Raw genomic sequence first — 28,000 nt, 5'->3', positions numbered from 1 at the left:
TGTCTTACCACTGACTACATAAAAAAATGTAAGTTGTTTAATGTGACACATCCAGCTGCAAGATACAAGGATTTCTAAAACAATATGGTCATTTCCTAAAAAATCTAGGAATTGAATTTCCATTTCACCCAGCAACTTCACTCCCTTAGCATATAACCCAACGACCCTAAAACAAAATTGAGAAAAGACATATGCACCCCTATGTATGTTCCTTGCAGCACTATCCCAATAGCCAAATATCACAATAGCCAAAATATGGAAACAACTATCACAATAGCCAAAATATGGAAACAACCCAAGTGACCAAGAAACTGAATAAAAAAAACTATGGTACATATACAAAACAGAATATTACTCAGCTGTAAGATCAAGTTATGAAATCTGCTGCTACCTGGAGGGATCCAGAGTGTATAATCTTAGTGAAGTTACTCAGTGGGAGAAACACAGAATGATTTCTCTCATATGAGGGATATAAAGAAACATAATGGTGAAATAAAGAATACCCAAAGACAATGGAAAGAGAGAACATGAGAACTGGTTTTCAGTAGGAAACATGCCACTTGAGAGGGTGGGAAAATAGGACAGGGAGGGGGCATCATTTATGGTAGAGGGACTCATTCGCCCAGGAGAAGAAGAAGAAAGGGGGTGAAGGGTTATAAATAAAACCCTAGTAGCAACAATACTGTAAGTTTAAACTGTGGTTTACAGTATTGTTGCTGACAGGATTCCATTTATATATAAAGAGTCTCTCCTAGAAGCAAACTACTACAAGAGTTTGGGCAGGAGGCAAGTGGCGTTAAGGAGACAATGGTGATGGAAGTGGACATTGGGGAAGGGATTAGAGATAAAACATTATGTGCCTGAAAAATCAATCATAACTGATTTCACAGTGACTAAGTTAAAAAAAAACACACACACACAAAAACTGGACCCCTAAACTCTATCAAAAACAGCAAGCCACCTTGCAAAACACCAAATTCTACTGACAACTCCCTACTGAAATTTACTTTAGATTGCCATTTATTCTTGTAGTACTAACTTTCAGACATGTGCTATGAAATAGTACTGAGGCATTAAATTAGCCCCTTTAAGGATGTAAATGCCCCTCTCCTAAAAGTTTTTACAATTCAAGCCCAAATTCTAAGAATGCAAGCAGAGCAAGAGGAATCAAACTACCTCCCATTCTCAACTCCCATTGCAATAGTATGGTATAAAAAAAAAAACTCTATTTATGAAAGAGCTAAAGTTAACTTTCATTAATAACAAGCCAAGATATTAGACCAGCACCAGAGTAGTGAAACAGGAAAAATACATGTCCTTCATGTAAAACGCTTCCGGTTTGACCACAAATCCTTAAAGTGATACATGTATGTTAACAATGCACAAGGTACTACATAAAATTTCAAAATTACATTTAATCAACCTTTATTGAACTTTAAAATTTACCAATTCTTTCAATACTTGCTAACCACAATTATCATATTGAGTCCTGGGAGGCAGGAGTATCGGCATAATAAAAAGGTGGGGGAGCTGTATTTGGAAAACAAGAAGTTGGTTAAATGCCTCCATATAATAAAGAGCCAAGGGGCTGGAGAGATAGTATAGTGGTCAGTTTGCTTGCTGTGCATGCAGCCAATCCAGGATTGATCCTCACATATGGTCACCAAGTCCCACCAGTAATGATCACTGAGCACAGAGCTTAGAGTAAGTCCTGAGCACCACTGAGTGTGACCAAAAAAAAGGGGGGTGGAGGGGGCAATCAAAAGAATCCAGTAAATCCACTGCACTGTAGCACTGCACTGTCCTCCCGTTGTTCATGGATTTGCTCAAGCAGGCCCAGTAACGTCTCCATTGTGAGACTTGTTGTTACTGTGTTTGGCATATTGAATATGTCGCGGGGAGCTTGCCAGGCTCTACTGTGCAGGCAAGATACTCTTGGTAGCTTGCTGGGCTCTCTAGAGGGGCGGAGGAATCAACTCAGGTTGGCCACGTTGGCTGTGTGCAAGGCAAACGCCCTACCACTATGCTATCACTCCAGTCCCCAGAAAATCCAATATTCTAAAAAACAAAAGGGTAGTTTTAGGTAGGAAGGCATGGATAAGAGATTAGCATTGGAAAAGTCGTGATTTAGGAGATTACCAAATGACCCAAAGGTTGTCCAGATTATTCTGTACAAGCAACAGTAATCAGTCACATTACTGCTGAAACATGGTAAAAATAAACATAAATCCAGAACACTCATGAGGCCTCTCTTACCTTCTTAGAAGCAAAACTGATGATACGTACAGAATTTCCCAAGATTCTGATGGAGAGAAAAAGATTAGGAACATAAAGGATTCTATCTGTGTGTGCATGTGATTTGAAGATCAAAGGAAACACATGTCTATAAGAAAAAGAAACTGGATTAGTGTAAGATGAGAGAATGACTAAGTCAAGGTTATCTTTAGAGAAGTCAGAAGATGACTAAGTCTGAAAAGATGGCCAACAAGAAAAGGAACAATGATTCAACAAAATTCTGATGGCAAAGAAATGTCAAGAATAGATATATGAAAATAATGAATCCAAACTGGAGCTGAATATCCTGATAAAAAGAAGAAAGTAAAAACACCTCAATAGAAGACTAAAATTACTCTGAAATAAGGAAGGAAATGAAAATGGGTTTGAATACCTTCTCAGGACAATAATAATTACAGAATAATGAGCGTTCCATAGACGTTCTAGCCAAGTAAATTTGGAATAGCACATTTTCCGAAAACGATGGAGAAGGTGCCAATGTTTATACAGAATTGAGGACTCTTAACACAGAGAAAAGTTTGAGGAAGTTCAAAAAGTAACCACAGGAAAAAAACAAAAAATGATAAATATACAAGCAACCTTTTCTTTGTATTATTCCTTATTCTAGGGAGAATTAAACTCGCATCATCTATATCTGTAATTGATGTGAGCTACAGTGTCAAAAAAGAACAAGTATTTCCTTTTCTCTCTTTACCATCAATGCCATGTATAGGTAAAACAAAAAGGATAAACTCCATCAATAAAATTCATGAAAATACAGTAAGTTCCTAAAAGTTTTTAAGTAGTAAGGAAAAAATTTTATCAATATAAGTTTGAAAAGGGAACATCTTCTATAAAAATTTATATGGAGAGTATAAAAATAAAATCTGAGGACAATTATCAAAGCATTAAAATGCGGTTAGAGTTGAAGAGAATAGCAAAAAAAAGCAATAACCACAGCATTTACTTTCTTTTCAGTGTGATGCTTTTTAAGGTGATTACTGTTAACAGCTCTGTTACTTGGGAATTTTTACCAAGAAATTCGAGGAAAAATAAGCAGATCTTATATCCTACCCTTACAACATGAAGGAGCTGCCAAAAGCTTTATTTTTGGCAACTGTCTCTGAGTCACTACACCACAAACTTTTTTTTTCAACAAGAAACTTAGATGTCTGACAATTTTTCGGATGTTAAGTTCTATCACGTAGTTTTATAAGAGCAGTTCCGTTATTGAAATCCAAGCAGCTACAGATTTTCAAACAGTGGGTCATAGATTTATTAGGCTGGGCTTTGCTCAGACTTAGGTCATTTCAGCCACTCCCATTAGCCTCCATGAAATGAATGAATCACTTGGAGCCTGTTTTCATCATCCTTCTTCCATACTGGAACATTAAAATACCAACACTGATAACAGAGAACCAAAGAGGACCCAAATTTTTAAAAGGTAAAAGTATTGATCGTGAATTAATTCTCTAGCTAATAACATTAAAGTAGATATATTTTGAGAATAAAGAATCAAATACAAGACAAAAAAAAAATCACCCAGTATTCCATTATGGATAAAGTATCTGCACAATTTCCACTGGCAGCGAGGCCTCGAGACTTTAATAAGATAAGCCCTTAGAAGACATTTCTTTAACTGACTTACCTCCCCCCTCACCTCCGCATCCCCTTCCTCACTCAGATCCCAGGATAAATCCTGGCTGAACAGAGCTAAAGCACAGAACACAAATTCCCAGAGTGGGTCTTGGACCAAAATCCAGGAAACGCCGCTGCTGTTTCCACTGCACAGAAGGCAGTGCCACATGATGAAGAGAAAACACTACCTTTGAATACAGAGCATGTCCCACAAAGGTCGTTGGTTGCGCAAAGCTGGAAAAGCAGAATAAGTACAGTACAAGAGAAAATTTAGTAACTATAAATAGTCTATTGCAGAGTACAATTCTGCCTTTTAAAGTAAGCTCCTACACTTAAAAGATGTAAGCTAGGAGAACATATTAGGAAACAAAAAATTTAAAAGAAATATGAAGAAAACTAAGAAGCACAATGAAACAATGAAGCAAATTTGATCAATTTCAAAACACTGTATACCAGTTTTTATACAGTTTTATTTTCTCCCATCAAAAGGAGGCTTATGTGTAAATTGAAGGAAGTCACAGAACTCAGGGGTTCACCCTCTACTTGGATTTGACCTTCCTCAGAGGATTTCTGAGGGCTGAATAGAAGGGATAGTGTACGAATGCAATCCATCTTGTATCCATATTTTTCACTTGCAAAAGTGAAGCATAATTAATTTCTGTACATAAGTTTGTCATTAGTATAGGACACAAAATAGAACTTGATAAGAAGTTAATGATTCCAAACACTTTCAGCACACAAATTAATTTCCTCTAGTAAACTGAGGCCTCTGGAGTTAGTAGCAATTTATATATATGTGAGGTTACTTTAAAAGATACATTTAAGACATTGGAAGGAATGTTCATGGAGAGTAAGGCTGAAGATTGCTTTTTTAAACTGAGTAAATTTTCGTATTTCATAAAACTCAAAGTGCAAAATAAATAAATACCTTATAAATATGGACAACTTACTATACAAGTTTTCATAAAAATGATTAAATCATACTCATTTGTTCCAGAACACTAACATTTCAAAATAAGAAGCTTCTATCAGAAACAAAAATAGACAGAAGCATATTTCTTAAATAAGGAAAGACAAACTCAACTTTTAATAGTTGTTTAATCTTTAGATATCCAATATGCATATCCAAATGCAACAGCTGCTTCCAAGTGTTTCTTTCATTATGTAAAGTCAACAATTGAGCTGTTTTCTCTGAAAAATGAAGATTCTGAGGAGAAAACTGATGGACTTCCCATATCCTGATCTGAGACATTGGACTTCCTACACCCTGATCGAGACTTTAGCTTTTGGCCTATCATTTTACCAGGTGATTTCTACCAAATAAAAAACTAAACTTTCTGATCCCCCACCCCTCCCCTCAGAGGGAGGCAAAACATGAATAATCCATTACTGAAAGCAATCTGACTAAATGTAAATAGCCAAGGAAGCAATGAATATTTGAAAAGTAAACATGATTATTATTAAATAAAACGTCAAAACATGTAAACACTTTAATATTAAGCTCTATGAAGCAACAAGGCTAAATTAAGATTCAGAAATACTCAGAGATTTTTAAAAAGGAAAAAGTGGAACTGGAGAGATAGTTTGAAAGGTGCTTCTTGCTTTGTACACAGTCAACCTGGAGTTCAACCCCATATGGTCACACAAGCCCATAAATAGTCATTCTTGAGCACAGAGCCAGGTGTAAGGCCTGAGCACAGCTGGGTGTGCCCCCCACCCAACAAATTAATAGGAGAAAGAAGAAAGAAAACTAAAGTTCACATTTTAGCTTTAAGAGCTTTCTTAGCTTCATCTCATTTTAGTACAAGGCTGATAGGTATATGGTGAATGCAATTGGTTTTGTTTTCATTAGAGCAAACTCGTTTTAATGATCAAAGGACAAAAGTTTTAAGATTTTCTAATAACAATTTAATGCCTAAAAAAGAATTACCACTTTAATAAACTGAATATACAAATCGAAAAATCATGCTATAACTAAGCCAAAGTTAATAGCCAACTGATAATGCAATAAAGGAAAGTCTGGTATTTAGAATGAATAATTTTAATATGTACATTATTTACGATACATATTTACATTTTTCCCTCCTGAATAATATACCTGCTTTTAAAAAAAATACAAATTACTTTCTCTGAATGTATCTTTGTGAATAAAATCGAAAATAACTTTTGCTTTCATAGACAAATAAACGACAATGTGAATATAGTAATTGAACTACCCTAAGGCAATTACATAGTTATGTTAAGTTACTTTAAAAGCACCATTAATACAGAATTTTACACTGAAAAATTAACCTGACAATCAAGTAACCCTAAACAAATCACAATATAAAGTACCAGTTTTATTAAGAATGATCATTTTACACATCAGTTATGTTAAAGATGAACAAAGAAGCATCTATAAATCATGCTATAGATATTTTATAATCATCTTAATAGTATGTTAGAAAGACAGGCATCCAGGGTTAATCACAAAACAACTTGCTATTAAGTTTCTATAAAACTTAGTTGAATACAGAAATTGAAACAAAACCATACAGAAACCAATTATACCACCAAGAACATTTTTCTCAATGTACTTTGCAGACTACTTCAAGGATGAGGAATGACACTTCCATCGAGAGACTAGGGGGCCAAGCAGGGAAGGGACCAGGAGCTGTCCTAGGGGAAAGATCACATGGCTGCCTTGAAGAAGATCACAAGTGCCCCATTGCACGTAAAGCCCTGGTCAGCAAGGGAAAGAAAGAAAACGGAGACTGCTTCGGGTTCTTGTAAGCCAAAGGCTTCGGTCCCTGAATCAAAGTTACTGGTTATGTAAATCCAAAATGACACAAGTCTTTCCCTGAACCCCTTCATTCTGTGACGTACCATCAACACCATCTGCAGCTTCGCTTTCTTCTTCTTCTTCTTCTAGCATTTCAAAAGGAGTCATTATATCATAGAGAAATGAGAGGAAACCATAAAACCAATCTGAACTTTCCTCTGCTAAAATATTAAGGACTTCCTCAAGAGAATCAATATTTTCATTACTGCCATCTTTGGTCAGGCCTACATAAGAATAAAGGAAGAGAGAAAGAGAAAACAAGGAGAGCAGTTAGGTGGAAAAAAAAGAAGGCGAGGAAGAGTGACTTCACAAAGGAGTGCATCATGGTCACAGAAGTTTACAGAAAAGATACTTTGAAAAATCAAGAAATTGATTAAGATGCACACCTTACAATCAACTCTCAATCATATGTACAAAACAAAGGAAAGGCACAATCTGACGCAGGCTCCAGACCTACCAGCCCTGAACCAGTTTGCCTTTCTCTCATGAAAGAAATCTACAGCTCCAAAGCTGAAAATGATCAATCAGCCAAACTCAACTAATACTAATCAGAAGAGTAAGTAAAAGCAATGCAAAGGCAACAAGTGACACACTGACAACCGTCAGTTGCCTTCATTTACTGACAGATATTATCGAGAGTTGATTATAGAGTTTTACACACACACACACACACATATACACATATACATATACATCTAAACAAATATTCATTGAAAATAGAGGTTCATTTCCTGAAACTTCTCCTCTCAGCAGGAAAAATCTGGAATTGTATAATTAGCAGTCTTACTGTTTCACCTCTATTGACTGATATAAATGCATTCAAATTATGTTACAATTAAACTGTTACATTATGAAATGTGATATCCCTATAGTGCTCTGTAGCTACTGACTCATGGTCTTGCAATTTTTTTTCTTTGTTTCATTTTTTTTTTTTTGGCCACACCTGGCAATGCTCAGGGGTTATTCCTGGCAGGAGTTGGAGAACCTAAAGGGATGCTGGGTATTGAATCCCCATCAGCCACGTGCAAGGCAAGCACCTGCTGTATTATCTCTCCAGCTCCGGGGTCTTGTACTTCTAATACTGAGATATCTATTAATAACAATTCACTCTGCTGTAAATATGAAATATGATCAAGTCCAACACTAGTCATCTGCAATAGGAACATTCCAACCTGTTCGCTCCCCATCAGTCCACGAAATAAAAAACTTTTATTGCAAAAACTTCTACTGACTGCTGTTTCTAAATACTGATGCACAAACAAACAGGCCACCTCCTATGATTCAGGTTCTCCTAAGCCAATGGCTTTGGTTCCTGAATCAAAGTTACTGGTTGATGAAAAGAAAGCAACATTTATATTGTTTTCATCTGTTATTTTTTTTCTGTGAAGAACTAACTTTGCGCAGGAATGTTCTCTTGACTCCTGTTGGGATCCAAGTCCACCAATAGTGCCAAGCTCTAGCAAGGCCCACAATTCTGAGAAGGAAACAACACAGTGGAGGTTTCCGGCTGTAAAAAATATAAATATCTGTGATTTCAGAAAGCTTCAAATTATGATCATCTAATTCAGAGGTTCAGCAACACAAAGTTTCTCCACGGCGTATAATTAATCCACAATCAAGATTAGCAGGAAAGAAATAAGACAACTAGTATAAGTGTTAAAGAATATAGTGCATTTTCTCCACACAGAACTGTATCAGTCCTTCTTTCTATACACATGGGAGCTTAAGAACACAAATTGCAGTTGGTATCTCAATTATTTCCTCAAGAACCTGTAACGTTTTTACACTGAAGTTGACAGTTGACAAGTGCAATGAACAGAGATCTATATTTCCAACCAGTCTCTATGGGAATAACAGTTCCTATCCTTTTTTGCCCTAAAGCACTATAGCTAGGTACCTGGAATAAACATTTTTATTTTTCTCCATTTTCCACTGTAATAGCTCCAGGTATCAAATATAAAACATAAAACACCACCACCCTTTGGAAGTGACAGGCTAAAGTGAGCAACAAATGCACAAGAGCTTGAACAGAACTACGTTCCCAGCAACTATGTTCTTTTCCACCTTCCTGTGAATCTTACGACAAAAGAATGCCAAAAGGAAATGAGAATACGTGACATACACAAGTTCCTTAACTTAAAGGACTAGGTCTAACCCAGAGAGTCTTTGACTCAGCAGGGTTCAGTCTTGCCTGCCTTCAGCTCACTGACGTCTTTGCTGTCCAGTCACCAACATTCATCAAGACTCTTAGGGCTGTTGACTGTTTCCCCTCTGTTCTACAGCCATTTCTGGTAGGATGCCAATTAGGTCATAGGACAAAAGGACAAAAAAATGGTGCTACTCTATGCCTTTATTCCTTCAGGTCATTTTCCTGCTGATCTTACGCATACTGATCTTATCTGATTTTATGAATATATAGATTTTACTTAAAACATGTTTTCCAAACCATGCCTTGCTTCACCATAGTTCAAACCAAAATCAAAAGATACTTTCCCGTCCCCAAATTAACTTCACCATGAAAGTAGGAAAGCAATGCAAAAAAGACTTAGAACACTTTCAAAGTTACGGGTTTTGGCCAGAAGTAATCAAATAAAAATAATCTTGATTATTGATCTTGATTTATGCACACATATTTTTCATTTTTTATATTTCACATGGAAAGTTTAAACTTTTGATCAAACTTTAAAATGTGAAAAAGTAAATATGAGTGCTATATATTTCCTCAAATTGGTAAGATTAAGATCTATGCAGAATTGAGAAATCAGAAAGAAACAGAAAATAAACACCCATATCTGTGACAGTTCAACATATTTTAACTATTTAGTGGGCCTAGTATGTCATGGTCTCCCATTTCTGATTTCATATCTTTTCCTGTGGACTCCCCCTCTGCCTTGACCCAAAGCCCTTGGTCTTGAGCCACCTCTCTAATGACAACTGAAACAAGAAGTCTGGATTCTTTGAGAGTGCCGACTAACTAGACAGAGTTCACTAATCTCTCCAGACCTCAAGAGCATCGCGAGGTTCTCTCTTTCCAACCATCTGCGCCATGAACAGCACAGAGGCACAGTAAGAAGCTTCAAAAATTAGAAAAAAATAATTGTAGCCATAAATTCATTTCCAATTAAGAAAATTATGTACTTTACGTAGAAAATGCAAACACTGTTGATGTGTGAGTCTGACAACTAATCTGTGGCATATGTCAGCTGCAAATTCTCTGTGAATGAGGACAAGAAGTTCATCTTAGCATTTGTACATTAAATGGCCATATTATCAAAATGAGCACTGAGATGAACCACTCCTGGTTATCCCGCTACATATCAAGTTCTTACAAGAGGAAACAGTTATGATTTGCCCCTTCTAATTTTTCTACATGCAAATGGCAATGTTCTGTTAAAATTAATTTAATAGTTCCAAAAAAACTTTTTTTTTTTTTTTTTTTTTTGCTTTTTGGGTCACACCTGGCGATGCTCAGGTGTCATTCTTAGCTCTGCACTCAGAAACCACTCCTGGCAGTACTCGGGGGACCATATGGGATGCCGGGAATTGAACCCGGGTTGGCCGCGTGCAAGGCAAACACCCTACCCGCAGTACTATCGCTCCAGCCCCCCCAAAAAACTTTAAAGGGAAGAAACTGAAGTGAAAATACATTAAATATCAAATTATCAAGTTTTATATGAAAATAAATTTGCATAATTATAAATAACAAAATGCTTCAATGTTTCATAATTGACTTTTTTCTACCTGACAGACCTGAGAGCTGATTTTATGCCGCCCCCTCACCCACCCCAATTCAAAATAGACTTTGGAAAGAATAGTACTTTTAAAAATTAGGGAAACTGGTCTGCCTGAAGTTATTTTAAAAATAAATACAAAGCTTGGGATAAAGGAGCAGCAGGGAGACAGCTCAGGGGCCAGGGGTGTATGACTTGCACACACAATGCCTCAAGTTTGATCTCTGGCACTATACACTGACCCCAAGTCCCACTGAGTAAGCCTCAGTGCCCCAAACAAATCTGGATCCAGCAACACTATCACCAGGGCCCTAAAATTGAACTGTCCAGCCTGGGTGGCTGATTGTCACACAGAAGTGGTCCCTGACTTCTCTGAACAATGAATTGCCACTACCAAATAAATTTAAAAAATCTTTGCTATTCAGAATTCATCATTTAAAAGCAAAGTAAAAACACAGAGTAATAAAACATAAAAGCTCCATTAAGGTAAAACAGGAAAAAAAAACATCATGAATAACTTAAGAAGCGAAGGTTAGTCCCACTGAGCATTAGTAAGAAAATATGAGCTACAGTCAAAATTTTTTATATTTATTCACAATTGAAACTCTATTTTTCATATCTAGAACTTACTGTTTTGAGGCAAATTAATCTTACGAAAAGTTTTATTGATTATACAGATGACATCAACTTTTTTTATACCCATAAAATATATCCAAGTTTATGTATGTGTAAAGGAAGAGTTTCTTTGTGCCATTTCTAATTTCCTATTAATCTTAGTGTACAATATCATGCCATCTTCATTATTTTTCAAAAGATGTCGATAAAAAATAGTTTTAACACCTATTATGCTACAATTAAAGAATACAAAATAGAACTTCCCGCAAACAAATCTATCTCTCATCTGAGGCTAAGTTATATAAAATATGCATACTAAAATTAGCAGCAGCCTTCCTGGTAAGAGAGCATACAAAAAAAGGGGCATAGAATATCTTTATTTGGCAGGTAATCCTGGTTATAGAAAGAGAAGAATCCATGACATTCAAAATACAGAAACCCTACCATAAATTGCTCATACATATTTTAATATTATCTTTAAAAATATATAGGGCATTTTGATATTTACTAACACCACCAATTACTATATATTACTATAAAACAAATTTATGTAAGCCTTTAGAAATTTACAATTTTAAAAGGAAGTAAATAATATTAAATGATGCTTGAGGAATGGCAGTAATAACCATATTTGAAAACAGACTAAGAAATTATCTTCATATTGTAAAGTTAAATTCAGAATATTAAGTGCTTTAATATGAAATTACTATAGCTGTTTAAATTATATGTATAAAAGCTATAAACCTGTCCATTTAGAAAAGTAAACTAAACTGTGTATGAAAAGTTACATAAGTCATTTAACACTGCAACAAAATGTTTGATTTAAATAAGAAAATATCGTCCATAAAAATGTATATTATTAAAAGGACACTATCAAAGCAAAAATATTCTTTTATTTTCAGTCTACCAACACTAATAGTAAATAAAATGTATACTTGCCTAATAAAACCTTGGCATCTTCCACATCAAAATCTCCATCACCATCAGCATCATAAACTCCCAGTTTTCCTATAACAAGGAGAAGGGAAATGGGGAACAAAATGGAAAATAAAGGTGAAAGTAGTACTGAACATCAACTATAATATTATCACCTGATATAATTCATGATTTGTCATTTAATCCTAAAAAGAAGTACCAAATAAGAACTTTAATTTAAAATAATGGGCAATTCCCTCAAGAGATTCAGAAAATGCTCACTTAACAAACATAAGAAACAACTAAAATAATATCTTGTCTAGGGTTTAATATTATTCTGCTTTAATTATTTCAGAATAACGCAAAAAAATATTTTAGGCAAAATGTCTGGCATACCAAAAATGAACAATAACAAAAAAAAACAACTATCAATACACAGCCAGCAGTTAAACGAACAGTCTAATGTGTGAAAGTTATTTGCAACATCAATGCTCAACATACCATGCCTCAAGGACTATATAAAATACTAAAATTTGGAGCTGGAGCATCAGAACCCCATCAGGGAGTTTGCCTTGCATGAGGCGTGCCTGGATTTCATCCCTGGCACCCCTGATGGCTCCCAAGTCCAGCCAGGAGTGATCTCAGATCAGGACCAGAAGTAAGCCTTGAGCAGTACTGGTGTGATCCAAAAACAAGCAACAAATAAACAACAAAAAGAAGGATTACAATTTTACAATTTACAATGACTTACAACAGAAACATCATGAATCAACCTTAGCACTAATAAAAAAGAGTTCCAGAAATACTATTCAAAACTAGATTTACAAAATTACAAAGTCAGTATACTTTAGCACTGGCTATCCATTACTAAGAAAAATAATGCTTAAAACAGATTAGCTAATATGACAACACTACCATGTCCCTTTGTCTTCCAGAATAACAAATATACGTTCTAAGACTTTACTGTTGAATTACTTAGAAGTACTGCTATTTTTTAATTTAGCATTTCAAATATAAGTCAAATATATTTAATTCCCTAAAAAAATTTCAGTCAACATGATTTATATAATTCACTGAACAATCACTGAAGAAATATACTAATGTACAAAGATACACAAATATAGCATTATTACTGCACATCCAATTGGCAGCACTATTACCATTTCTTTAACAAAAAAGTAAATTACGACACTGTATAAAAGTAGGTGGAACTTTGGAGTAGAACCAACTTTTATTCCCTCTCAGAGATTTTATATTACTTGGTAAAATACCAAAGGTATTAAGCAGAAGTCTGACTTAGTACATTAATAACAAAGATGATTATAAGAGATAAAAAGCTTTTCTTATTCCAAAGAAACTGTAACTACAATTGCGCTCTTATCGGCAAGGGCTTACAGGTAGCACAGTTCAAATAGTGCACGTGCGTGCATGCGTACGTACACACACACACACACACACACACACACACACAACGAGAAAATACTGTACCTTCTGACAAATATAGAAGGAAAAACTGGTCCTACCACTTAGATTTTCTTATGCAGGTGATAACTATATTGGAAGTATAAGGATGAAGCTATAGAAACTAAAACAAGTAGTCTTAAAATGCATCTCAATTAGCCTACCTTGAAGTACCTCTGATAAATTATAACGGAAGTCCTTTGCTTTGGCTGCATGCATGCAAAAATATGAAAATTGTTACTTGTGTTCAAATGTACACATATCTTAGATCTTTTTTGTTTAATGCTATCACTAACACCATAGCACTTTAAACCAATAAAGGAACATATCTAGTCAGAAATACATTTGCATATTAAAATTCTTTTACTATTCTTTCACAAAGACACTTTCTTTAGAGAATAAAAGTGGGAAGATGCAAGGTAAACCGAACCTGTAAGCATGTTCTATTATTCTTTGCCTTTTGTATCTTTTATGTATTTAGTTTGCCAAATGACAGCTGCAACCTAACAAGTCAAACACAAATACAGGGGATTCTATGCACGAAAGAGATCATTCTACTCAGTAATTTCAACCATTTTTACACCTGTGAACCGGCTCTGTCTTATTCTGCCTATATAGAATACTATGCATTTTTTTCTAGTAAACATGGACCCATCTTTCACTGCATTACTAAAGAAGACCCTTTATTCACTGTAACAGTAAGTGCAAACAACTTAAATGCCAATGACTGATGAATGCATAAACAAAATATGGTGCATCCAAATATCATTCAATCGTAAAATGAAATATGCAAAATAGCAGATAAAAAGGGGAGATACATATTGTATAACTCCATTTATAAGACATGAATAAAATGTAGAACTACAGGCAGAGAGAGCAGATTAGTGCTAAGCAGGAGACTGAAGGAGGAGAGACTAGGTATTTTGGAAAAGAAGATAATATAAATATTCTAATCAGATTGGTAACATAAAATGAACAAACTGACAACCACTAACTGTGCAGTTTTATTCCTTTTCCTTTTGGTGGGGGCCTGGGCCCCACCTGGTGGTGTTCAGGATTTACTCCACAGTCAAGGGTCACTCCTCTGTGCCCAGGGCACAATATGGGGTCCTAAGGATTGCTCTGTCTCCATGAACTGTCTATTTTAAAAGACTGATAGTAAAGAATTTTAAACTCAATGTTTTTTTAAAAAACTGAAAGTGAAAAACACTGCAATTCAAAAATGGTCAAGAGCCATTAATATGTGAGGGCTGGAGAAATAGTACAGCTGGTAGGGCACTTGAACATGTCTGAGCCAATTCAATCTCTAGCACCCTATATGGTCCTCCCAAGCACTGCCGGGAGTAATTCCTGAGTGCAAATCCAGGAGGAATCCCTGAGCATGGCCTTCCATGACCCAAAAACTTAAAAAAAAAAATAAGACATTAATGTAAAAGTTAATTAAATATTAAGTGTTTACAGGAACAGAACAGGCAAAAAGGGTGAGAGAGAAGTGTATCTACCAGGAAGAGCACTTCAACTTTCTCAGAGAGCACAGAGACCTTCTCACTCACTTGTTTCCACACATACTTATCTCAAAAGTCACAAGGGATTACACTTTGAAAACACTCTGTCTTGAAAACGGTGTTTGCTGTTTGTGATCCATAAACGGGCCCTCAAATAAATTTAGTGGCTCTTATCAGAACTTTTAGTTGATAACTTAACAAAATAGAAATAAAATTACTGAGTACTATATAGTGAAAAAAAGTACAATTTGATAAAACTTTTCTTTTTAATATAGCTCCTATGAAGTCCCTACCTGCTTTGTTTTACTGTCTAATGGATGTTGCAAGGCTGTCATTCCAAGTTAGCCCTAAACACTCCCTTTGGTTTCTATCTTAATGCAAACCACTGAAAGTACCAAAGATATGATTAAATGTTGTTAAGATAGCCAAGGGCTGTCACTTGCCCTTTCACAAACACATGGAAGAAATGATAGCAAAATTCTTTCTTTTCTTTTTTTTTTAATTTATTGAATCACCATGACAACAGTTACAAAGCTTTCAGGTTTAAGTCTCAGTCATACAATGATTGAACACCCATCCCTTCACCAGTGCATATTTTGCACCACCAAAAACCCCAATGTACCCCTCATCCCATCCCTCCCCATGCCTGTGAGGCAGAAGATTTCCACTTAACTCTCTCTTTATTTTGATTATATTCATTATTTCAACAAAAGATGCACCATTATTATTTGGAATTTTACCCCAACAATCAGACCTGCTGAAAAGGCATCATGAAATAATTTGTTTTCTATTGCTGGTTATGAAGATCTTATGATGTTGCGCGGCCACTCCCGTGGCCACAAAGTTTTGGATTTCTGATATTTTGCTAATTAAATCTGGAGAGATTTCTGCCCAAAGCAGCATAGTTCCGAGATTGGTTTGTGTGCCTCCGGGTCCATGGTCGTGCCAAGAGAGCTGCTCGTGGGGGGCAACTTGTGGTCTCAGCAGGGCGGGAAGGGCATGCCAGTACCCCCCATCCCATAAGGCCACAGTTGCCACGTCACCACTGGCTCATACCTGGCTGTCCAATAAGCTCTGAGGCAGTGGCCACCGTGCTGCGGGGGGCGGGGAGGGGTAGGGGGTAGGTGGAAGAGACAGATATCCTTTCCCTCCTGGGGGGTGGGGCACAGCGCTAAAGCTTAATGCATAGCTTACTGCATTCACATTTCTGCCAAAAGCTGCCGGGTTCCGAATTAGGTCTGTGTGCCTCTGGGGCCATGGCCGCCCCAGGGAGCTGCTCGTGGGGGTAAACAGACACTTGCTGTTGTCCTGATGCTCGTGGTCTTGGCAGGGAGAGTTAAACTTTTTCTTGTTTCTTTATTTAGGCCTGTATTGCTACAAACTTTTCCTAACTACTTCTTTTGTTGTGTACCACAGATTCTTGTAGCTTGTGTCTTCATTTTTATTAATTTTGAGGAATATTTTATTTCTTCTTTGATTTCCTTTTGTGATCCATTATGTTGTTAAACTTTTAGAACTAGACATTTCTTGCATTTATTTTTTTTATAGCTAATTACTACCTTTATGGTTTTGTGGTCAGAAAAGATACTTGATCTAAGTATCAAGTAAATGAATGCCATTTTCATGACATTATGAACACTTAAATTGTGCCCCCCACCCCCAAATGTGGTCTGTCTTGGAGAATGTTTCATATGCACTGGAGAAGAATGTTTATTTAACTGTTGGTGAATGGATGGTCCTGTGTGTGTCTACTAATAATTGTTCTTCCAATTACTCATTTATGGCTCCTGTTTTCTTGCTATTGTTCTGTTTTGTTGGTATATACAATTAGCAGTCAGTGCTAATATTTCAAAATACTGTAGAATTGCCATCAGTCTATTTTCTATTTTCCACAGTCTATTAGCAATTGCTTTTAAAAAATTTGCTCTCCTTTATTTGAATGTGTATATTTTTAAATTTTATTTTTTCTAAACTTGATTTTTGACACCATGGTTTACAATACTTGTAAAGGCAGGGTTTCATGCAACAAAACATTCCGAAACCACACGCTCCTCAGCTTCCCTCCACCGTGTCTAAGTCTCTCCCTGCCTTGCCCATTCTATTCCCCCATTTCTCCAACAGTGATATGATTCTTATTAAAGACCAGTTATCTTTCAGTTTCTGTTACCTTCAAGTATTTGTTGTTTCTTTACCATGTTACATTATATACCACATATGAAGATCATTTTGTACTTGTCCCTCTCCTTATGACTAACTTCGTTCAGCATAGTACTCTCAAGATCTATCCATGTGGTTGCAAATTGCATGATTTTTGCTTTTTCTTAGAGCTGAATTCTATTCCATTGTGTATATGACAGCAAAATTCTTACCTAAAACTTCCTCATAATCAACCAGCTCAAACCAAACGACAGCTACTGACGTCCAGACTCCGAGTAATGCAATGACCATAAACCATGTGAAAAATGAGCTTCCAGAAATGCCTCCTTTCCTCCCATTCTTGTGGCTTCCATGCTTTGTCTCTGATGAAAAATAAAAGTGCAAAATTAATAGAGAAACTTACTAAACACCCCTTCAATTGAATGTTCCCAAGCTCCAACTAAATTTCCATTAATTTCATTATACTTATTAGAGGTAGATCACTTCAAAATTAGTTTTCAGTTAAATTCTCGGAAAACGTAATGCTGAAAATTTGAGAACAAAAGATGTACCACAGGCAACATAACACACATAAAACCTAGGTTTCAAGGAGATTAAAGAACCTAAAAATGGGCTAATCACTTTTAAAATAACACTTAATATATTACTTTAGTAAAGTAAAGTAAAGTAAAGGCCCTCCCGTTGATCGTCGATTTGCTCGAGCGGGCCCAGTAACGTCTCCATTGGAGACTTTGTTGTTACTGTGTCTGGCATATCAAATACTCTCGGTAGCTTGCCGGGCTCTCCAAGAGGGGCGGAGGAATCGAACTTGGGTCGGCCATGTTGGCTGCGTGCAAGGCAGACGCCCTACCCGCTGTGCTATCGCTTCAGATATTACTTTAGAGTTTCTTTATCCAAATTACATTTTTTTTAAAAAAAGGAATGCTTTTTTCATATCTCATAACACAGAAAAAACTTCCCATAGAAAGAGAGCCAAATCCTATTGGTCCTATTTAGTAACTAGAGACTCTTAAACACTGTTAAGTGACAAAGAACAAAGGATTTTTGTTTTATATTTTTCTTAAGTGAAAAGTAAACAACCTTCTTCATATTATTAGCCAGAGAGATAAAGAAAAGAAAGGAAACTAAGTTTTTATAGGCAACAGAGGTCAGCAGAGAAAAGAAGCAAGAAGAGTATAACAATTCACTCTTTCTCCTTTATGAGACCCACAGGGATCTAAGGAAACAGGAAAAGGCTTGTTCGCAATTGGTTTCCATGCAGGAAATTGTTTTCTAAACTGCTGTCCGCCCAAGGTGCCATTTATTATATATAAGAATATGATACCTCAGTCTTCAGGAAATTTCCTTCTCATACACAAAGTAAACAGAAATCATGAATGTGATAACATCAATAGATAATGGACAATATCCCCCACCCCTCAAAAAATATTAGGCCAATCCCTTACAAGAAATATAATATACGAAATATTAATGTATGAGCAAAAAGTCTGCATCAGATCTGCACATCCTTTGAGAAAAAAAAATCTTTCTCAAGCAAATAGGAAAGTGGAACAATGTTTTTTATATTTGTCAAGCACAAACTATCTCTTCTGAGCTCCTTTCAGCATAGGGCCACAAGTAACTCGCGCCAGAGTTTCTCAAGAGTGGTTAGTATGAGGTAAATTTTCAACTTCTATAATTTGTTCTTCAGAGGAGGACAGCAGATATGTCAGGTTTTCTCTGGAGCAAAAGATAAGTAGGTCCCAGTGATCATAGCAAAAACACCCCCAGACATTTTCATATTTCCTCTAAAATAAAAAAGCCTCGTTAAGAATCAATGGAGATAGGGACAGGAATATTCAGTTTTATAGAATGATTAAGAAATTCACTCTGAGTCATAGTGATTATTGGTACAGCTATGAAATGAATCCAATTTCCATGGTATATATCTAAGTTCCTTGAGATATATACACCACATATATATGTATATATGTGTGTATATAAAAATAAAATAATTTTTAAAAAACCTTAATAGCTCTAATCCAGAAACTGCTTTTTCTGACTCAAAAACCCAGTTCTAACTACAGAATACTAATAGTAATTTTTCAGTGGCTCAAAACAATAATATAAGTTCTTTATGATTCTCAATTTGGATTTATTTGTGGTGATTTATTAAGCTGTTCCTAACAGAGTTTCAAGCATTAAATTATATTGTCAATTCTCTCAGAAGGAAAAACTAAAATGGAATTGTTTTTAAAATATATTTATAGTCTTTTTAACCAACCATTGGACCAACTTTTCAAAGAAGTCCATAAAAACTAAATTAAGCTGAGAAAAATTATATATGCATATTGGTAAAGGTACCCAAACATATTCATCTATATAACAATTTAAGTATGTAAGATAATATCCCATATGAAATTAAATAAGATAAATTTGAGTCTTAAAGGGTGAATTTTCATTTTTATATTGTCAGGGTGGGAATCACTGGTGGGGTTGTGGGGTTGGGGGTGGGGGACACATGGTGTAGGGATCCAACCCAGCAAGCGCCTGACAGACTCGACTCTCTCTCCAGCCCACAAAGAAAAGCATATTCATCCAAGGAAATTCAGTGATCTTTAATTGTAATGACCCGTACCATCCAATATAAATAAAAAGTGGGTTTTAGGAAATAGTGTATAAATATATGTACCAATGCTAAGAGAAAGAATTGAGAGCCCTAAGTGCATTAAATAATAAATCTTAACCTAAAATCTAAAGTTATTTTAGACATGATATTTTAGACATGACAGCACATGCAGCACAAATCTAAAGAACAGACTCAAAACACTCTAACCCCGAAGAGTTAGAGCCACAAAGTGTTGATGAAGGCCAGGAAATAAGAGTTGACATAAGAATTAAGATAAACAGCAAGAGGAGGCATTTATGATTGATGCCTGTAGGCAAAGCTACATAGTCCTTCAAACAATCTTTAGCATAAAGTAAAAACTGTTATTTTTTATCTACCACTAAAACATTAATGGGGGGGGGTCAAACCAGGTAATGCTGAGTGGTTCATCCCAGCATATGGCTTTGGGGCCACTCCCTGAAACTTTTGGGGGAATCAAGCAGTGGCTGGGATGGAATATCCATCTCCCACATACAAAAAGCATATAGTCCTCGGAGCTATTTTCCTAAACCTAAAAATATTATTTTAATGTTTTTAATAATGCAAGAATATATAAAATTGTAGAAAGACCTTCATTTTTACTATTTTTAATTAAACAGGCTTGTCAGCTTAAAAGTTAAATGTTAGAAAGTGATATAAAATACAAAATTATAAGCAACATTTTATGCATGCCTTTATAACACCAAATGAAGTATGACTCTAAGATTATAAATCTGCTACTGACAATATTTACTAAAAAAAACAGTGAATTATAGCCTTTTTATAGATATCATTTACATAAAAATATTTCTACCGATACCAGTTAATAGATTTTTGTAAATATGGTATGTCAGCCTGAGAGGACAGATCAGTTTTAGAACAATTAAACACAAAAGAGGTATATAGTAAGCTAGAAGGTAAACCCCTTCAAGAGCATTTTAATCTCTCCTACATGCTACCAAAAGTTGAAAACCACCATGGGGAACAGTGAAATACGTCTCCAACATGAAGACACGGTCTAAGGAGAATAGGTAACTTTACTGCTTGAGGAGAGGGGAAACAGAAGATTCACACAGCACTTAAACAGCTGTTAATTAGATCAATCAACCACTACAATCAAAGTGTCAGTCTATCATTGATGACTTTTAGTTAGCCATATGCTGGAAATTACATATTTACATAGAAACCTTACTTTTCCATGCAGACTATCTCCATGGAGAAGCAGAGAAATGTTTCTAATAGCACTGAAATGGGGCATCTATCTCATTTTCTTCTTCCTGGGCACATGAGGCACCTTATCAAAATAGTCAAGTGAACCATTCTAACCAATTACTCAACACAGTTTTCAAAACAGAGAGACTCATATTCTCTATGCTATTAATAGAAATCCTTTCAGTGGCTGCTTAGGCAGTTAAGAGTTGGAAGTAGTTTTAATAATTCTATTTTTCTTTCTTTAAAAAGATTTCAACATGAGTAAGTAGATAGGCTTCCGGTACAAAATAAAGCAAAAGCAAACATTAAAAAATTCAGATTCAACATATTTAGGCTTAATGACTTCATTTTAGAACCAAAATGAAATCTGAGTGTCTTTTCTTTACAGTTACTCTCAGCTTTAGAAAAAAAAAAAATGTTGGGCAGATTTTCACCAATGCTGTCTTTGCTTGAGTGAATTAATTTTTGTCAATAGTAAGATGAAACATATACGCCCTTGAATTTCTTGTAATTTTAAATGATCACTAAATACATTTGATTCTTTAAATTTTCTGTAACTTAATTATTTAATTAATTCTTTAAATAAGGAAGGCTTCTTGTACAATCTTTCTAAAGTTTGTAAAACATGTTCTCTGTAATAAACTATTCCAATTAAGATATGAAAAATATCCAGGTTAAAAACAGATTATTTCAAAAAAAAACAGATTATTTCATGCAAGAAATTAAATTGCGAAAGTGAATGTCTCTAGGATTTCAAAGTAAAAAATATAAAGGATGTAGTCAAAGTACTTAGCCAAAAATATTCTTAACAAACACAACTGAAAATAAACTTCAAACTTGCCAACTAGATTCCAAACCAATTTAATACTCAACAATAAAAATATATCTTTACCTTCAGCCATTTTGATTTCTTCAATCCATGAATAAAAAATAATCTTTATAAAAAACAGATTGCTAACCAGCAGGCATCAGGTACACCACATGCCCTTCTCAATCTACTGGAGCTTTAAACTGGCCAAGCACTCCACAGGCCTCTAGATCTGAAATTGGACCTGACTGCTAACTGTTGGCCAGTTATTTTTAGAGGCCTCTACCTCATGGCCAAATACTGCTAATTGCTCAGGCTTGAATGGACTCCAACCAAGTCTTTTCTCCCACTTGTTCTCGGTTGCACTTATCTCCCAACTCTACAATCCCCCCCAGACCGCAAGCATGTTGGAAAAAATAAAACAGAACAAACTGTGTAGTCACTTTTGTCTTTAAGCATTTTAGTCTTTGATGATTTGGTACTTAGGTAACAAGACTCTTGCTAGAAAATGTGGCCCCATGCCCAGAAATAGCCTGATTTGGCCGTTAAGAATCTAGTCAAATGCCTTTATGAAAATGACCATTAGGGTACTGAATGGAACAGAACCCTACATGGTAAGAAATGAATGTTCTAGATTTCTGGCTCACAGGCATTACTGTACCAGGTACAGTTCTTCTCACACCATAAGTTGGAGCGTGTCAGGCACGTGTCATGACTCCTGTACTTTCTCCAGCCCTAGGATCTAGCTTCCTAAACCGTGGATCGCTACCCCATATGGAGTCTAGTAATTCGGGAATGTGGGAGGCTGGGAAAATCTTAAATATTTGGCCTGGAGACAGTACAGCAGTAAAGCATGTACCCAGCCCAGCTTTAATGCCTGGCACCACATCTCCAGAGCATCTCTGGATGTGTCCCCAGAGAACTCTGAATTCCTCTGGGGTGACCAGAGGTAATCCATGGTGCCATAGGGCCCAAACAAGATAGGGCCCTTACATTCCACCATTGGTCCTACTGGATGAGAATCACCAGTGGAGCCCCGAGACTTCCTCAGCAGTGCTTGGGAGCTGCCCCACCAAACAAGTTGTAAAGTAAGTTTCTTCTTCATAATATATTATCAATAAATGTTTGATGTGCATACCTACTCTATATACCGAGAAAGCCGGGATCACATGAAATTTTCTCAGGCAAAAATATGGGTGTGAATGGGAAAAATTAAAGCAACCCTGACCTACGAAACACTATTTCAAATATCTTAGAGAGAGAATGAGAAAAAAAAAAAGACTGTACATCTGTGTTATCATTCTAATTGTTTTCATTAACTTCTTGCCCATCCCATCTATACATATTCTCTCCTGTGGAAACATATTAGCTCAAATGTTGAATCATTTATTGACTAACTTAAATTAGCAGTTTAGGGCATGGTCAGAGAATACAGCAGGCAGACTCTTGCCTTGCACACAGCTGACCCTGGTTCCATCCCTGGCACTCCACATGGTCCTGAGCCCTACCAGGAGTGATCCCTGAGCACAGAGACAGGAGTAAACACTAAACACGCTAAACACCAGCAACCAACCAACCAATAAACAAAATGACTAGCAGTTCAGAGAACTCATCAGCACTCTAATTATTATTCTAACTTAATTCAGCACAGATAGTACCCAGAGTTCAAACACGAGTCTTACTGTGATTTTTAAGTAATTATTTTTTTTCAGTCTAATTGAATGTTTCACATAGAAATTAAGCATTTAAATGTTCTAAAATGAAATCAGAATCTCACCACACTAACATTTTATGGCCCAGAGCTCGGACAGAGTGAATGAGGTTTTGGACAAATAAAATACAACTAACCAGTGTCTTAGTCTCCTCTGAGACCACTTTGCCCAATTCTAAAGGATTTGTTCCACTGAAGTTAGTGCTCATGAAAATGTTAAATGTTAATAAATAATCTGCTTTGGGGAATTTAAAATGATGGAAGATATTGCTAGAAAAGACGAAGTCATGAAATTTACATACAAGTGGTACTACATGGAAAGTAGTACCACATGTTAAGCGAAATGAGTCAGAAAGAGAGGGATAGACATAGAAAGATTGCATTCATCTGGGGAACATAAAGTAAGAAAATAGGAGACTAACACCCAAGAATGGCAGAGATTAGTACCAGGAATTTTGCTCCATGGCTTGGAGGCCAGCCACACATGCTAGGGGAAAAGGGAGCTCAGATAGAGAAGGGAGCACCAAATACAGGATTTGGGAGGATTTGCCCAGGATGGGAGAAGCATGCTAAAAGTAGACTATAGACCAAACATGATTGCCACTCATTGCCTCCTTTGAAAACCACAACACCCAATAGGAGAGAGAGAACAAAAGGGAATGCCCTGCCACAGAGGCAGGGTGGGATGGGGGGATGAGGGGGTGGGAGGGATACTGGGATCCGTGGTTGTGGGAAATGGACACTGGTGGAGGGATGGGTATTTGATCATTGTAAAATTGAAACCCAAGCACAAAAATTTGTAAGTCTACAACTGTACCTCATGGTGTCTCACTAATAAAAATTTAAAAAAATATATTAAAAATAAAAGCTGACAAAAAAATAAACATCATTAAAATACCAAAAAAAAATATGATGCAAGATAAGCATTTCTCGAACTTTTGTGGGTTGGGTAAGCATGAGAAGATAGTTCTTTGAAGTTCTACACACAGAGAAGCTGGTCCCTTTCAGTTTAGGAGAGCCGCATTCAATTGTCAGCTTTTATACTCACTATGACATGGAAAACGTCACAAACTTTCAGGCCTCAATTCCCTGACCTCTCTACATTGTGTCCTGGAATAAAGCAGGCATGGAAACATTGGCTGAAGTCATCTATGCAACACATTTTTATTGAGTCAATTGAAATTGAGGCACAAGTCTCCTCCTAGCCAGAGATTGTTTCTCACGATCAGAGACTGACAGCAGGTTGACCTGAGCTTCCTAGGGTTTCTTCTCTCGGCTGATGGGTCTGGGCAAACCCGCTACATCTTGAATTCTAGCTCTATGGCCAATGGGAGACTAAGACAAGAATTACAGACAGTAAAATTAGATACACATCAAGCTAGGGCTTCTTGAAAATACTTCTGATTGTTTAAATCAAATATCCACACATCCCAGAGGTAACTGTCTCCTTAGTTTTGAACCATTTAACAGATGTTTATCAAAATGTCTTCTCTCCTCTGTTACACATCATGGCTTACTTACTCTACATAAGGTGACCAATATAAGTCTCTCTGAAGCAATATTCAATCTATCACAACAATTTTTGTTGTTGTTTTGGACTACAAGTGGTGGTGCTCACCAGCTTACTCCAGATTCTGCACTCAGGGGGGTGGCAAATAACCTACATGCTATACTATCTTTCTAGTCCCACAATAACTCTTAAGGAACTAAACAAAGCAATTTCCAATTAACTGTTTCTAAGAATGACAATTTATTTCAAGAGAGAGAGAAGGAAAGTGCCTGCCACAGAGACAGATGCGGTAAAGGGGAGGTGGGGGTGGTGGGTGGGAAACTGTGATATTGGTGGTGGGAAACGTACACTTGGTGGAGAGCTGGGTGTTTGAACACTGTCTAACTGAAACTTGAAGATGAACAGCTTTGTAACTGTTATGGTGACTCACAGAAAAAAAAATAATGACACCTCATTTCAAGTTAAAAAAAGGTTCATGAAAAATTGCAAGTGTTTAATTTGCAAACAGCAAATTAAATGATATTTTTAAATTCTTGGGAAAGACTATTGCGATCAATTTAAACTGAGTGTTCACAGCTATAACTACTGGACTTAGAGAGATTTTTTTTTCTTTTTGGGTCACACCCAGCGATGCACAGGGGTTACTCCTGGCTGTGCACTCAGAAATCACTCCTGGTGGTGCTCAGGGGACCATGTGGTATGCTGGGAATCGAACCTGGGTCGACTGCGTGCAAGGCAAATGCCCTACCCGCTGTGCTATCTCTCCAGCCCCTAGAACGATTTTGAGTCCAAGCAAAAATCAAACTTGCAACCTGTTCGGAGACTATTAACAATGCACTGATGCTGCTGCAGAGACCACAGGAGCAAAGCAAAGTTCGTGGAGTCCAGGCTCTACCTTTTTCCAAATCTATGAAGTAAAATTCCATCAGACCCATTACAGGGCAGAAACATCTCTCCCCTCAATCAATTATTGTTTACAGCAGTGTTCTCAAACACAGGAGGAAATCCTTCCACTGAGGAGTCTGTGACACCACCGAGAGTCTGTGCCTGAGAAGGGCCTGAGAATTTACATCTAGGAAATTCCCAGGTGACCTAATGCTAATATCAAGGACAACACAAAAAGAATCATTGCACCCTGCACTAGCCATCCTCCATTATCAAAATCTGGAGGAAGAGAAAAAGCCTTTGGTTTTACCAATTTATGACCACCATTTTTATGTTCCCTACAAGATAAAAATTCAAAAGCTACAGAATGCACATTCTTCTTACATGGCAGAGATTTCAGGATAAAGCATATGCTAACTAGTTCCAAAGCAAGTCTTACTATAAACAGTGAAATCCTATTAAATATATTTTCTGATCATAGCTACACGAAACAAGAAATCATAAGGAAAAAGCTAGACACCACACGAATTTGGGAAAATTTAAACAACGACCTACAAAAATACTAACCAGGTTTTTAAAAAAAGAATCAAAAGGGAAATTAAAAAATTAACACCCTGGTACATAAGAAAAAGGAATACAACATATCAAATTTTAGAATAAGAACGTGATTAATAAAGATGAGAATATAAACAGACTGAAAAAAAGGTAACAACAAAAACAGGCCATTAATTGAAAAGATGCAATAGACAAACCTGTTAGACTTCCCAAAGAAATGAGAAATAAAAGAGAAGGTGGATAATTTCTGATACTACAGAAATACAAAGAATCATATGAGAACCAAGAAAACTGAAGAAATGGCTGAATTCCTCTAAACCATACAATCTACCAAGAATGACTCATGAATAGAAAATCTATATAGATTCATTACTAGTAAGAAAATCAAATCAAAAATCAAAAACCTCACAATAAAGTCCAGGACCAGGTATCTTCACTAGAAAATTGTACCAAACATTCAAAGATTTAATTCTTCTTAAACAAACAAACACTGTCCTCCCGTTGATCATCGATTTGCTCAAGCGGGCCCAGTAATGTCTCCATCGTGAGGCTTGTTGTTACTGTGCATATCGAATATATGATATATTGAATATCGTCACGGGTAGCTTGCCAGACTTTGCCATGTGGGCGAGATACTCTAAGTAGCTTGCCGGGCTGGCTGCACTCAAGGCAAACACCCTACCTGCTGTGCTATTGCTCTGCCCTGGAGCGGATATACATAGGTATATGAACATAGGTACAAAACTCTTCAATATAATTCATTATTAATAGGATTATACACCAGGAGGAAGTAAGATTTATTCCAGGATGCAGGATTGTTCAACATTTACAAGTCAATATGACACACTACTTAAACCAAATTGAAGGAATAATATTATCTGATCATTTTCCCTCACCCCTTGCTGTCTTTCTCCTTGACACTCCAGATAAAACTACACAGGAGCTACACAGCAAGTAAGTGCAGGCTTGGCAGCTGAGTGATCAGGGCCTGCAGTGTTCAAAACCCCGACAATGATGGGGGCCACCAGGGGCACCCCACCCCATATTCCACTGCTAGACCATTTTCACATATGTCTCACTCACAGTCAAATTTCTCCTTCATTGTGTTATTTCATTGGCAATCAGGTCACTGTACAATAATTAACTTTCTAATCGCTAACTCTGGATTCCAACTTTCATGAATGGGGCTTTTTTCCCCTTTGTTCGCTCTGGTACTTCTGCCATGCACCCAGTTGGAAGTCGACAAATATTTGTTAAGTGAGCAAATTCTTTTTCAAATCCTTGCTATTGTATGAGTAGCCAGACCTCTCCTAACACTTCAGGTAGAAGGGAGCAAAGTTTAGTTTAACCACTGTCAGGTCATCTGAGGCTTTCTCATTCTGATGAACTTACTTACCTTAAAATTAAGTCAGGACAGAAAAAAAATAATACATGCACATTCTCACCATATCAAATACTAAGAACTTTCAATCTCACAACAACGCTGAAAGAATTTTATAGAATACAAGATGCTTATTATTTAGATTGGTATATTAACATTTTACATCTTATATCTGTCCATCTTTCTATAACAATG

General features: G+C 36.4%; 1 protein-coding gene across 8 annotated transcripts in view; it reads right to left on the bottom strand.

The window, feature by feature from the left end:
* The window catches only part of ASPH (aspartate beta-hydroxylase), a 235,787-nt gene that overhangs the window by 190,779 nt on the left and 17,008 nt on the right, over positions 1–28,000 (bottom strand). For 4 of the 8 annotated variants that reach the window (XM_056113434.1, XM_056113458.1, XM_056113443.1 and 1 more), the window contains exons 2-4: positions 17,330–17,479; positions 13,620–13,664; positions 12,019–12,087 (exon numbers count right to left, since the gene is read on the bottom strand). In XM_056113434.1, coding sequence (XP_055969409.1) covers positions 12,019–12,087; positions 13,620–13,664; positions 17,330–17,479 — 264 coding nt within the window. Of the gene's footprint in view, positions 1–5,934; positions 6,958–12,018; positions 12,088–13,619; positions 13,665–17,329; positions 17,480–21,847; positions 22,010–28,000 lie in introns of those variants that run through there. The other 4 variants (XM_056113451.1, XM_056113483.1, XM_056113466.1 and 1 more) reach the window with 3 other exon arrangements.

This window comes from Sorex fumeus, unplaced genomic scaffold (genome assembly GCF_029834395.1).
Source record: "Sorex fumeus unplaced genomic scaffold, SorFum_2.1 ptg000002l, whole genome shotgun sequence".
NCBI classification, from domain to species: domain Eukaryota; kingdom Metazoa; phylum Chordata; class Mammalia; order Eulipotyphla; family Soricidae; genus Sorex; species Sorex fumeus.
The sequence above is the reverse complement of the archived record's forward strand: the minus strand, read 5'-3'. Positions and strand labels throughout refer to the sequence as shown.